The sequence below is a fragment of the Colobus angolensis genome, unplaced genomic scaffold (genome assembly GCF_000951035.1).
Source record: "Colobus angolensis palliatus isolate OR3802 unplaced genomic scaffold, Cang.pa_1.0 Scaffold1, whole genome shotgun sequence".
Lineage (NCBI taxonomy): Eukaryota > Metazoa > Chordata > Mammalia > Primates > Cercopithecidae > Colobus > Colobus angolensis.
Window position 1 is genome coordinate 5,084,734 of NW_012110918.1, and position 14,571 is coordinate 5,099,304.

The 14,571-nt window shown below is 40.3% G+C and overlaps 1 protein-coding gene across 1 annotated transcript in view; it reads left to right on the forward strand.

The window, feature by feature from the left end:
* Positions 1-14,571, forward strand: part of MAP2K6 (mitogen-activated protein kinase kinase 6) — a 134,998-nt gene that overhangs the window by 89,266 nt on the left and 31,161 nt on the right. The window contains exon 2 of the mRNA XM_011933930.1: positions 9,312-9,378. Coding sequence (XP_011789320.1) covers positions 9,312-9,378 — 67 coding nt within the window. The remainder of the gene's footprint in view (positions 1-9,311; positions 9,379-14,571) is intronic.

Consider the following 14,571-nt stretch of genomic DNA (forward strand, 5'->3'; position numbering starts at 1 on the left):
TCTCCCAGGCTGGAGTGCAGTGGCGTGATCTCGGCTCACTGCAAGCTCTGCCTCCCGGGTTCCAGTGATTCTCCTGCCTCAACCTTCAGAGTAGCTGGGATTACAGGCGTGCGCCCCACACCCGGTTAATTTTTTGTACTTTTAGTAGAGATAGGGTTTCACCGTGTTGACCTGGCTGGTCTTGAACTCCTGATCTGAAGTTATCTGCCCACCTTGGCCTCCCAAAGTGCTGGGATTACAGGCGTGAGCCACCGCACCCGGCCACCTTCTTTCCTTCTTCTTGTTTCTGTCTGTCTCAGGCAACTTTCTGCTTCTTTGTTTGTTATTCCCAGATCTACATATTTCCTCCTGTCCCTCTCTTAAGCTCCATTTGTCTACTTGAATTCTGCCATGCGTCCCTCCAGCATCTTATACTTAAAGCATCTGAAATGGAATTCATGATTTGCCCTTTCCCGACTGGCCACCCCCACTGACCTGACTTTCCTCTTTCACTTAACTTCATATGGGAGTGGAAAAGCCAGATGACAAGCATCATTTTTACTACCACTACTACTACTAGTGGCAATACTTCTATTACTATTACTACTACTTAGCTTGTTTCTTTGTTCCTCTTATGCAGTAAGTGACCAGAGCCTATAGATTTTGCCTCTGCAAAATTCAAGCAGCTTATTTGTGAGCCAAATTGCTGTGATCTCTACCTCTTATTTTTGGGTCTAGTGCTTAAACTCTGTACCTAGGTAGGAAGACATGGACCCTGACTTCGAAGGGCTTGTGTTTTTAGTGGAAGACATGGATGAACAGATGGGTTCACTTAATCAGTATAGGAAGGTTCAGGGTACTGTGGCAACACAGAGGAAAGGTATTTATTGTATTGGGGATTTTCATAGAAGGCTTCCTGGAGAAAAACATGCTTGAGCTGAGTGTCGAGCTTCGACAGGTAATAACAACATTCTGGGGAAAATAGGAGCAAAGACCTGGAGGCATAATCAAGGCATGAGAGTATGTGGGTTTATGTGTGAGTGTGTGTGTAGCACAGTTTCAAAACATCCTGGTATTAGGTCAGTTCATCTTGTTACATCTTTTTTTTTTTTTTTTCTGAAGCATAGATGTGGCATGACATTCCTCTACTGAAAAACATAAATGACTTCTCTTTTTACATCTGAAATTTAAAATTGATTAGCTAAGTATTTTGATCTCTGACTCCAATCTCCTCCTCCAGGTTTCCGTCTCCACCACTTTTCACTTTGTCCGGAGTAGAAAACTCAGAATTCTTTGAGTATACCACAGTGCTTCTCCTTACATAGATAGCTCATCTTCATTTAACTTAGAATCCCTTATTGTCTCTCCAAGTCCTGATTGTCAAAATCTCACCCATTATCTTTTTAAGCTTTTGATTTTGGAAACATTTAAATATATATAAAGAAGACATACACTATAACAAACCCTCAAGTACCCTTAAATCCTACCAAAATCAAAGGGCCACTTCAAATACCACTTCCTATGTGAGACCAGTTTTTGGTGTTGCTTGTCTTGCTTCTTCTCTCCTGCTTTCAGGGTGCTATGCTTGTATTGTACATCACACATACTCAGTGTTATTATGGAGCTGGGTTTTCATATCTCCTGATACTTCGATGGCAGAATTTGCAATCTAATAAATGTTGACCCTTGCAGTGTGTACCCTGGGAAATGATTGACAATTTCAGCTTAAAGACAGAGATAATGCAAGGAGGAGCTAGCTTGGAATTTAATTCTTACTAATCAGAAAGAACTGGTGGGTTGTGTGGGAAGTGGCAGGAGCCTGGGAGGAAAGTGACGTTGGCATCATAAAGCGAGAAATGGTAAAACAAGTCAAACAAACAAACAGAAAACAACTTTACATAGACACATGGTAGACAAGGGCTACTTAACTATGGCTGATTTCTCAGACACTTGTGAAACTTAAAAAAATATATGGATCCTGAAGCCTCACTCTATCAATTTAGCCAGTAACTACTCTGCCCAGTAGCTGAGAGACCTGGACAAAAGGGTATCAGCAGGGGACCCACCTGCATGAGCCTTTTTGGGGCAGTTTCACCCGTAGGGATAGGATTGGAAGTGAGGTTTCAGTGACACAACTATGATATAGTTGTGTATAGATTTTAAGAGTTTTTAGCACTTAGACATTCTGTATGGCACCCAGCATGCCTGGAAGCCACACACACACACACCTGGAAGCCACACACACACAAACACACAAACACACACACTCCTGGAAGCCACACACACACACACACGCAGAGAGAGAGAGAAGGGACCAGTGAGCCAATGTCTTTATTGGGTACAGGGCGTTATCCAGTTTCCTGCAGGGAGCTTTAATTGCTGGGTTTAAAGCAAGCAGGCACTAGTTCTAGGAGGTCACAGTATGACTGAGAGGTGGTCACCTTACATTTGTGGGCAAATGTCTGCATGGTCTGTTTAAAGGAAATGGCAGGAGAGTAGGGAGGCCAGCCTGCTGGGCAGGAGAGATGTCTCTAAGTTTCATCTCTGGCCACTGGTTTGGAGCCACTCCGGTGGAGTATGGTATTAGAAACCATGTCAAGAGTGACTGAGCCCTGCTTCTGATGTGAGATAGTTTAACTCAGGTTTAAAAATGGATACTGAGGCAACCTGAAAGTATAAGCACTCACTACACTCCGTCCCAGAAATCCTGAGTCTGTAGACCTGGAGGAGTTCCCATCGTCAGTGGGCACAAAGAGAGGTTGATTTAAGATTGATGAGATGTTTGAAAAATGTAATTCTCGCATAAATAACACAAAAGAGGGAGAATGGAGCACGGAATTTGAAGAAATAAGATGCCATCCAGAGAACATTCTGCTTAGCTCATATTTTAAAAATATAAGCATAAATATGGAAGGGAGAAAAGAAAGTATTTGTTGAGCACCTATATCATGCCCGACCCTGCTAGGCTTCTTCACACACACCATGTCAATTGAGTCTCTTAATGACCTGGGGAGACGTTATATCATCTCCAGTTTGCAGGTGTAGAAACTTAGTTTAAGATAAGAAACCGTCTCAACGTTACATCACTAAGTGGGACAGCTGGGATCTGAAATGATTCTTACTGATGCAGAGGTTTGTGCAATTTCCATTCCATTCTTGGTGGTTCATTTTGTGTGTTTTTTGAAGAGCTCTGTACAAATGTTCAAAACAGTTGAGAAAAGAATAACAAATATTCAGTCAACAAATATTTACGATGTGCAGGTACTGGGCAAAATCCTTGGCCATCATGGAACTTATATTCTAGTGGGGAAAGATAGGTAAACAAGGAATAAATAAATGCAAAGGTAAATAAACAAATACAAAAATAAAATAATTCTAGATTGTGAGAAAAGATATGCGGGAAATGAGTGGAAGATGGTCATGGAGATCTGTTTTAGAGAGAGTGGACATTTTTCAGCTAAAATATCAAAGTTTCAGGGCAGCTGCTTTGAGCTTGTACTGTGTTGCAGGTCCAGTGTAAGGTGCCGGAATGTGAAAGCAGGAATGTGTGGATAGTAATCCTTAGGTTGTGTTCAGGAAGCTCTGGGAAGCTTCTATGAGGGAGGTTTTGAATTTGGAAGGTTGAGTTCTTGTCTGCAAGAGAGCTTAGAGCCCTCCAGGTAGAAGGAACAGTATGACCAAAGGTAAGGTCTTAGGAGATTCATTCTGACTCTGAAATCAAACTGACTGCAGGTTTTTAAATGAGCTATTCAGCCAGGCACAGTGGCTCACACCTGTAATCCCAGCAACAGCACTTTGGGAGGCCAAGGCGGGCAGATAACCTGAGGTCAGAAATTTGAGATTAGCCTGGTCAACATGGCGAAACCCCATCTCGACTAAAAATACAAAAATTAGGCAGGTGGGGTGGTGCATGCCTGTATTCCCAGTCACAGCTACGCGGGAGGCTGAGGGGCATGAGAATTGTTTGAACCTGTAAGGTGGAGGTTTCAGTGAGCCTAGATAGCGCCACTGCACTCCAGCCTGGGGGACAAAGCGAGACTCTGTCTCAAAAAAAAAAAAAAAAAAGGCCAGGCATGGTGACTCACGCCTATAATCCCAGCACTTTGGGAGGCCGAGGCAGGTGGATCATGAGGTCAGGAGTTCAAGAGCAGCCTGACCAACATGGCGAAACCCCATCTCTACTAAAGATACAAAAATTAGGCAGGTAGGGTGGTGCATGCCTGTATTCCCAGCCACTCAGGAGGCTGAGGCAGGAGAATCACATGAGCCCAAGAGACAGAGGTTGCAGTGAGCTGACATTGTGCCACTACACTCCAGGCTGGGTGACAGAGCAAGATTCCATCTCAAAAAAAAAAAAAAAGCTTTTTAGCTTTTTTTCCTCTAGACTTTATATAATTCCAGAGAGATTTGCCTCAGTGGTTGGAATCTCAGTGGTATATAAGAACCAGTGGTTTTGGAGGATCGGAGGATGGCAGGGTCCCTGTTCCCTTTTACATTGCTGTTGCAAAGCCAGCTTTCTTCCTGCACGCCTCTTCCCCTGCCCTGCTTCGTTCATTGCTTTGCATATGATGATTGCAATTTAATAACACTGAATGATACTTCACTGCTGATTTTATTGCCAACTACCCTTGGAACGTAAGCCTAGATGCAAGTAGTAAGGAGAGGGCAGCCAAGGCCTCTAGATTGCCAGTTACTTGGCTGGAAATCCCATTCATATTGGGAAACAGATTTTTAAAATAAATTTGGCACTGGAAACACTGCCATCCTTTTGTGAAGCTGTGTCAATAATCATCAACTCTCGCAATCATGCCCCCCAACCCTTGACCACGCTAACAAATATTTAGGCATCAGCATATCTTCACGATGCCACCTTCTGTTGACCGCGTGGGCTTCTCATGCTGTTTGGGTTGGCAGTGGAACATAATCTTCTGTTTTATGTAATGAGGAACATCAGAGGAGTGCTTTGTGCTTACCCTCTCAGAGTGTGTGCAAGACCTCTCGTGTACCCCATCATTTTCGGTGCAGTCAAAGCTAGCGAACATTTCTGTGGCCTGGTAAATATTTTCTAACTATTGGCAAGGCTTTTAAATTTTTTTTTTTTCCAGTGCCATTTTGCTCCAGGCCAGGATTATAATGACCCAGCTTTGCTTTGGTTTAAGGTGAATTTTGCAAATATATGTGTGTGGTGGGACTACGCTATTTTCAGAGAACACAGACATGGGTGTAACAGGGTCTGATGCAATATAGTGCTGCATATGCCCAATCAGGCCGATGAGGCTTACCCTTTGCAGACTGTGCCAATAAGCAGTCGAGGCTTGTTGCGATCTGCAGAAATCTACAGAATTCTCTCTTTCTGAGAAGGCTTGTTGCTAGCATGTGACATCATAGAAAGCTTTTTTTTCTGACATTTTTTCTGCTTTGCTTTAGAATATCAAAGGCAAAGACTGTTGAACGTAGTTGGCCACTTAGCTTTATTATTCATGGTGCTCCCTCCCATTTTTTTTTTTTTTTTTTTTTTTTAACAGTGTTCAATGTTAGCGTCAGGTGTTGGCTGCCTTCCTGGGGAACAGATTGCTGTGAAGTAAACACAGCTGGAAACTGACCACATATTGTTTTTCTTTCTTTTAAGAAATGAAAGAGGCATTTATAGAAAAGCTGCAGAACATGGTACTGTCCAGATTTATAGATTTATTCCTCCAAGTCTGGTTAATAATTAATATCACGCCTGAGTATCCACATAGACCCACTTCCCTTCTCCCTTCCTGAAGCTGCAATTTCCTGGGAACAATGAACTTGCAGAGGTTTGCTGCAATCCGGACTTGAGGAGGGGGCGGAGTCTGTTCAGTTCTGTTTCTCCTTGCTGAAGTGTGGTCTTTGGAGCTAAGTGAAGAATGACTTCTGTTAGGTTTTCCTCTGCTGGCTTTCCCTGCAGCCTCGAAAACCTCACCAGAGTCGCCTCTGCTGGTCTCTTATTGTGCTGCTTTGTCAGAGATGGGCAAGTAAGTGAATTGCAGAATGTTGCTGTGTGTGCTTGTGATTTGTATTTTATTTGATGTACTTTTTAACGTGAAGGCAGAGTATTTTCTAACACTGTAATTCAACTAGGTTTTGTGTCTCCTGGATCTGTTTTTTTTCTCGTTGCTCTGAGGAGCTGATATACTTGGAAATATTAGGTTTAAGATATGCAGATGTCCAACTTATATATAGTCAAGGGTTTAGAGTCTGGAGACAGGAGGCTGGCAATTTCAACTAGGAGGCAGTAAATTCAGGGTAAGAATGATGTTGAAGTGGGGGTTGGGGGATAGCTGGGTGTAAAAGTGATCTGGGGAGAGAATCAAAGGCCTTCTCCTCCCACTTAGAAGACTGTATTATTATTTTGGTCTTTTATTCCTTTGGTCTCTCTATGCCAAAAACTTTCTTTTTTACTATTTCTTTGTATAGATGTTTTGGTGATTTAAGTTATGGTTTAATAGTTAATTGCTGTTAAGAATTGCTACTAATTAATTGCTATATTAAGGTTTTCCAAAGGGGTTTTCTCAATAAATAGCTATTTCACTTTACATCTGTAAGAACTGAGTTAGAAATAAGAGGAAGACGTAGGAATTTAAGAGCAATTTCTGCTTTTGGTTTGCTTAAATGACAACTGGAGACCAGTTTTCATAGGCAAATTATATGTTACTTTAGTTTTTGTTTTCTTTGAGAGAACTGTAGGGTTGCCTCTTGGGATTACCTGAATTATCTGTCACCTGTACTGGAATTTGTGTATAGTTATCTGTATAGTTATCTAAACAAGTTGAATCCGTCATTCATTCCTCACTGAAGAATCTCATTGAAAATAACATTTCCTGTCTGTTTGGCTGAGGCGTATGGATGGCAGTTGTTGGAATTAGGCCATCTATCTATTTGGATTCTCATAACTGGGTCCAGCACTTAGCATAGTTCCTGGTACCTAGGAAAGCTCTATGCGATGTCAATAACTGACAATTTAGTAACATCCTTAAGCTGTTTGAGTTCCAAGAGCAGGAAAGTGAATGGTGAGTTTTGAACCTTATAAAATACATAGGGAAACCCAAATGAGGAGAGAATTGAGAAAGCCTGAAGGTGTTCCTAAAAGGCTTTCTCTAGGCTGATTCCTGCGAAGCATATTTTTTCCTGGCTTTATACAACTTGGCAGAATTGATCTGATTTTGGATTCTGAAAGAATAGAAAGAAAAAATTTCATTATACATTTTAGTGGGCTATGATCATGTAGCCAGTTCTCTTCATGAATTTTTTTAAATGGCTTTTAAAAAGATGAGACGGTACTAATTGTTTCCCTAAATGAGTCTAATTAAGAGCTACTTACGGTATCTTAATGTTTTTTCATATATGTTATCTGCTTTGATTCTCATATCAGTCAAGTGAGGTGAGTACTGATGTTACTTCCTCATTTTACAATTGAGAAAACAGAGTCAGACGAAAAGTGATTCTAGAAGTTGTGTGGTGCATGGAAGAACCAGATGTCAGCTGGGTATTTTAAAACTCAAAATCCCGTGTTCTTCTCACCCGCCCCCTCTCCAGTCATCTCTAAACGTCTTCTATTGCAGGATAGTAGAAACACCCACCTGGGTGTCAGGAGACCTGGATTCTGATCTAACTGGGTCATTGCTGACCTCTGTGATGTGGAGCAAGTCACTGAAGTCTTTGGATGTCATTTTTCTGCAAGGAGGTTATTTTAATTGATTTCTTAAGTTTCTTTGCAGCTTCAGGATCTATCCAGCGCCGTATCCAGGGATTGTGTTATCTCTGAGTGCTCATCTGCAATGTAGAGAAGAGGTGGGAAAGGAGGTAGCATTCTTTTTTTTTTGTGGCGGAGTCTTGCTCTGTCACCGAGGCTAGAGTGCAGTGGCGCGATCTTGGCTCACTGCATGCAAGCTCCGCCTCCCGGGTTCACACCATTCTCCTGCCTCAGCCTCCTGAGTAGCTGGGTCTACAGGCGCCCACCACCACGCCTGGCTAATTTATTGTATTTTTTGTAGAGAGGGAGTTTCACCATATTAGCCAAGATGGTCTCGATCTCTTGACCTCGTGATCCGCCCGCCTTGGCCTTCCAAATTACTGGGATTACAGGCTTGAGCCACTGCTCCCGGCCAGGAGGTAGCATTCTTTCCAGCCATTCTATCCAGCTCTTCCTTGGTTTCGCCTGGGAGACACAGGATCTTCATGGATGAGGAAAACCCCAGGCTCTTGTTTGCTCTGATCTGCTTCCTGGGCTGGCATCTCTCAGTCTGTTCGTTTTTACTCATCAACAAAAGTATTTGAGCCAAATTGTCTTGTAATTTCAGCCCAGGTATGATCAACATCAAGCTTCCTTTCCATCTGGCCCAAGAAGAAGTTATAACCTCCTTGCATAAGCTCATGTGTTATCTTAATCCTTTACGGAACAGGGCAAATGTAAATAAGGATTACTCTATCCCTCTCTTAAGTTTTTCAAATTACAGCAGGTGGTTGGGAAAAGGGGAGGGTAGAACAGTGGAAAAGCATTTTTTATTCTACTTTCATTGCTAACTCTTGTAGTTGTTAACAGATCGATTTAGAAAATTGGGGGATACTGAGATAAGGGTGACTGCCCTTTACTAACACTAAAAAGAAAAAAAAAGCTATAACCAAGTGTCTGCCATCACCATTATAGTGTAAAAGAAAAAAAAATAAAGCAAGGCCAGGCATGGTGGCTCATAGGCTGGATGTGGTGGCACATGCCTGTAATCCCAGCGCTTTGGGAGGCCAAGGTCAGTGGATCACCTGAGGTCAGGAGTTTGAGACCAGCCTGGCCAACATGGAGAAACTGCTGTCTCTACTGAAAATACAAAAATTAGCCTGGCATGGTGGTGCATGCCTGTGATCCCAGCTCCTCAGGAGACTGAGGCAGGAGAATTGCTTGAATCCAGGAGGCAGAAGTTGCAGTGAGCCGAGATCGTGCCACTGCACTCCAGCCTGGTGACAGAGTGAGACTCTGTCTCAAAAAGAAAAAAAAAAAGAAGTTGCAATGACACACTCAGTGGGCAGAAAGGGCAGATCTTCCTAGAAAAAGAGAGTTAGCATTCTCATCCTGATGTTTGCCCCCTGGACTGATGAAAAACCTCATTCATGACCACAGTCTGTATTTGGGAAGCTCTGTTCTACCTGGTGCTTGGGTTCTCAACACTTACAAACTTCCTGGGCAGGAAGTGGTGCTTTGAATGGAGACGTGAGAGCTGCATGCGCAGGTCAGCTCTTTCCTTTGCTGCAGTCTCTTTCTCTGCTATCTTGCTATGATTTAATCCTTAACATTTTCCTTACGTCTTTCCCCATAGGCAAGAAGCGAAACCCTGGCCTTAAAATTCCAAAAGAAGCGTTTGAACAACCTCAGACCAGTTCCACGTAAGTTGGCAAGATCATCATCTGAATCCAAATCCTTGTACTTTCAGGCTTCTCCTGGGGGTTTATTTTTGGACTGGTGAGCAATGCCTTGACTTTAGAAGAGCCCTTTAAGGGGGGAAGCCATTTGCTCACTGTTCTCAGACCTGAAATAATCGTATCTTATCAGTCAGTTATGTTGAATGGGTAGTTTTGAACTCAGTGTCTTAAGTTATTGGTTGAGTAAGAATTGAATGTCACATATATTTGGCAGATGGGGCTCTATGTAAGACCAGAAAGGGCCCTGGATATGGACTTCCTTGCCTTTTCCCTGTAGATTGGAGCAAACAGGAAAATCCCTGTGAAAGCCACTACTATAAAACTTGGGTTGAGATGGAAAGATGGTATTTGGTGAGGACCCACATCCTGACACTTAAATTCTGTCCCATATAAACAGAAGGAAGAATGAGGTAAAGGAACACTTTTTTATTAGCTGAGGTTTTGGCCTAAATCCCTAAGTCAGCTCAAGTCCTAGTGAAGGACATCGTGTAAATGACATCCTCTCTGTGAACCTCCTTCTTGTTTTTTTTTAATCTGGTGGTGGGAAAGGTACTTCCTGTCCAGCTGGAGGTACAACCACCTACCAAGGCATCTGCATGAGAGGAATCGAAACTCCAAAGAAACGAATCACAATAGAGGTGTTAGAGAGACAGGGCAAAGGCAAAGAGAGGGCATCCTAATGGAAAAGTGAGTTGGTAAGGCTTTTGTTCATGTCTGCAAAAGTGCCTCCCTTTGTAATGGGTTTTGATTTTAGCTGTGATCTACTATCAGGAAGTGCACCCCCTAGTGTTGGAATGTGCTCTTAAATGGGATCCTGTCTGCTGTAAGACTTGGTTAAAGCCATTGGTCCTTATATTGCATGAAGCAGTATACAGAAACTTTCCACTGGAGAATTTTTAAGGACAAAGTAGAGTTGAGGGCTACTCTTCAGGGTTCTGGACTGTAGCTCAAGAGTCTAAACTCAAGATAGAATGTTCCTTTCATTGGAATCTGCAGGAGGAAGATCCATCTTCCCATACTTACTATCAATATTTTTTTCCTCTTTTTTTTCTTTATTTTGGTCTCTCTGAACAATTTTTTTTTTCTTGTAGACCTGTGAACTGTGTAATTACTATTGTTTCCTCTCTGACTGATTTCTCAAGAGCTTAGAGTCAAATATGTGGCCTGCTTTTACTACCTGTATAGGAATTTATGGGATATACTTTTAAAACTTTTTATTTTGAAGTAATTGTAGATTAAAAGGAGGTTGCAAAGAAATGTACAGGGAAGTCCCATATATCCCTTTCCCCAAGCCATGCCAAACTCCCCCCATCCCACATTAACATCTTACACAACCATAGTACATTATCAAGATCAAGAAAGTGGCAGTAGTGCAAATCATAGAACTTAATTTCGCCAGCTATGCGAGTATTCATTTGTGTGTGTGTGTGTGTGTGTGTGCATGTGTAGCTCTATAAAGTTTATCACATGTGTAAGTCTTGCATAAGTACTATTATAATCAAGATACTTCACTACAACAACATTACAAGACTCTTTTATGTTACCCTCTTTTAGTCACACCCACCTCTTCCCCCCATCTCTGTCCTTAATCCCCGGCAACCACTAATCTGTTCTCCTTTGCCATTTTGTTATTTCATGATTGTTATATAAATGAAATCATGCATCTCTTTTTGAGATTTTTTTGTTCAACATAATTTTATTGAGGTTCATTTAAGTAATTGCATGTGTTGACAGTTTGTTCCATTTTATTGCTAAGTACCCATCTATGGTATGGTCATACCATAGTTTGTTCAACAGCTTAGCGTTTGAAGGAGATATGGGTACTTTTCCATTTTTGGCTATTAGGAATAAAGCTGTTATGAGCATTTATGCGTAAGTTCCTGCATGAGAATAGGTCTTCATTTATCTGGGGTATAAGCCCAATAGTGTAATTGCTGGGTTACATGGTAAGCCCATCTTTAGTTTTGAAAGAACTGCTGAACTGTTGGCCAGAGTAAATGTACCATTTTATGTTCTCACCAATAATGTCCGAATAATCCAGTTTTTCTGGATCTCTGCCAGCAATTGGTACGGTCAGTATTTTTCAGTTTAGCCATTCTGATGTGTAGTGATATGTATGTAGTTTTTGTTGAGACAGAGTTTCTCTCTTGTTGCCCAGGCTGGAGAGCAGTGGCGTGATCTCGGCTCACTGCAACCTCTGTCCCCTGGGATTACAGGTGCCTGCCACCATGCCCAGCTAATATTTTTTTGTTATTTTTTTTTTTTTTTTTTTTTTTTTAGTAGAGACGGAATTTCACCTATTGGCCAGGCTGGTCTGCTGGTCTTGAACTCCTGACCTTAGATGATCCACCCGTCTCGGCCTCCCAGAGTGCTGGGATTACAGGCATGAGCCACTGTGCCTGGCCTATATGTAGTTTTAATTTGCAATTTCTCTAGTGGCTAATAATGTAGAATATGTTTTTAGGTGTTTATTTTCCATCTACATATTTTTGGTGAAATGTCTGTGCATATCTTTTGCCCATTGTCTAATTAGATTCTTTTTATTGTTTACTTTTGAGAGTTATTTGTATATTCTGGACACAAGGACTTTGTCCAATACATGATAGGAAAATATTTTTCACAGTTTGTAATTTGTCTTTTTATGATTTTAGAAGGGTCTTTCACAGAGCAAAAGTTTTTAATTTTGATGAAGATCGACTTATCAATTATTACTTTTACAGATCATGCTTTTGATAAAGTCTAAGAACATTTTGCGTAGTCCTAGATCTGTCTAGAAGTTTTGTAGTTTTTCATTTTGCATTTAAGCCCATGGTCCATTTTGAGTTAATTTTTGTTCAAGGTATGAGTTTAGGTTAAGCTTTATTTTTTTGGCCAGGGGGTTACCAATTATTCTAGCACCATCTGTTGAAAAGGCTATCCCTCCTCCATTGAATTGTTTCTGCTCCTTGGTCAAATGTCAATTGGGCATATTTGTTTGAAGTTATTTCTGTGTTCTCTATTCTGTTGCACTGATTTATGTGTCTGTCCCTTTGCCAGTATCACACTGTCTTGATTACCACAGCTGCATAGTAAGTCGTAACAGGGAAACATGATTCCTCTCACTCTGTTCTCTTTCAGAATTATGTTGACTATTCTAAAGGTCTTTCTCTTTTCATATAAGTTTTGGAATAGGCTTGTCTATGTCCACAAAGAAACTTACTGAGATTTTAGTAGGAATTGTGTTTAACCTATACATCAATTTAGGGCAAATTGACATTTTTACTACATTGGTTCTTCTAATCTGCAAACATGGTATATTTCTTCAACTTTAAAAATTTTATTTCATCAGCATTTTTATAATACAATTCCTCTATATTAGATTTTGTTAAAATTTATACCTAAGTGTTTTTTTGGAGCAAATTTTAAGCGGAATTTGATTTGTGAGCTTGGTTTTTACTTGTTCATTGTCAGTGTATAGAAATGCAATAGATCTTTTCTGTATTGATCTTGTATTCTGTGGATTCTGCAGTTGATCTTTTATTCTGTGACTTTACTAAAATCACTTATTAGTTCTAGAAGCTTTTCATTGAATCCTTAGGGTTTTCTATGTAGACAATCATGGCATCTATAAACGGAGACAGTTTTATTTCTTCTTTTCCAATCTTTACTTTGATTTTTACTTGTATTTTCTTGCCTTATTGAAGTGGCAAGAATGTCCAGTCCTATGTTAATAAGGGTGATGAGAGCAGGCAAACTCGTTTGTACCTCATCTTAGAAGGAAAGCATTTAGTCTTTTACTAGTAAGTATGAAGCTAACTGTAGATTTTTTGTAGATGTTACTTATGAGGTTGAAAAGGTTCCCAGCTATATAAAATCTCTCAGTATACTGAGAGGTTTTTTTTGATTGTTTGTTTTTGTTTTTTGAGATAGGGTCTTTTGTTTCTAGGCTTTTGGGAGATGTTGGTCTGTGATGGTTTATTTATTACTTCTCTTGTGCTATTATTTTCTAGTTTTAGTATTAAGGTAATACTAATAAAAATGAATTGGTAAGTGTTGCTTCTGTTTTTTGGTAGACATTGTATAAAATTGGTGCTAATTCTTCTTTGAATGTTTGCTAAAATTCTCCAATGAAAGAAAATGAGCCTAGATTTTTTTTTTTCCGGGACTTTTTAATCACAATCTTAATTTCTTTAATAGTTATAGGACTATTCAGATTATCTGTTTCATTATGGCTGAGTTTTGGTAGTATGTGGTTTTGAGGAGTTGGTCTCTTTCTTCCAAGTTGTCACATTTATGAGAGTAAAACTGTTCACAGTGTTTTCTGCCTATCCTTTAAATGGATGTACAATCTGTTGTGACATCCTTTTTTTTTCTTCCCTGATACTGATAATTTGTGTCTTCTCTTGTTAAATTTGTCAGTTTTGCTTGAGGTTTATCAACTTTACTGATTTTTTTTTTCTTTTGAAGAACCGGCTTTGTTTTATTTTCCTATTTTCAATTTTATTGCTTTCTGCTTTTATTTTTAATATTTCCTTTGGGATTTATTCTTATATCAACCTGCCAGCAGTCTTATATCCCTTCCCCTTACAATTTTTATTCTTTACCTTTTACATTAGTTTACATTATAGCATAAAGTATATGCTAATTTTATAAATTTTATGAATTTTGGAAGGCTACCATAAATGCTTTCTTGGTATAAACAAGGATAAAAGCAGTCTATATTTTGTTTTTCCCTCGTATGGTATTAATAGGATATGCTGTGAATATACTTACCTGTTTCACTTTGTGAAGCGAAAAGTATCACTTCATTATTGTAGAGTATACCACCGTAGCTCAAAGAGTCTCCTTGTTATGACTTTAATGCCGTGGCTTAGATTTGTACTCCTATAGAAGTAGCTCCCACATTTTGTGTTTTTCTTGGCAATTTTTGAAGTCTGGCTTGGTGATTTCTTCCTATTTATACCCTGCCTCCTTCTTCTGCGCTTCTCAAAAATAAATAGGCCTTGACAAAGCTCCATTCTCCCAAGTTCCACATGTGTGGCCCCTCTGTTTGAGCTCTTTCTCTGAGCTACTGATGCCAGTGTGGGCTGTCCCTTCCCTTAATTGATAGTGACCAGTTCTAAATCAGTTTGATGCTAGTTCATTTTGTTTCATTTAACCACAACAAGAAACTCAGAG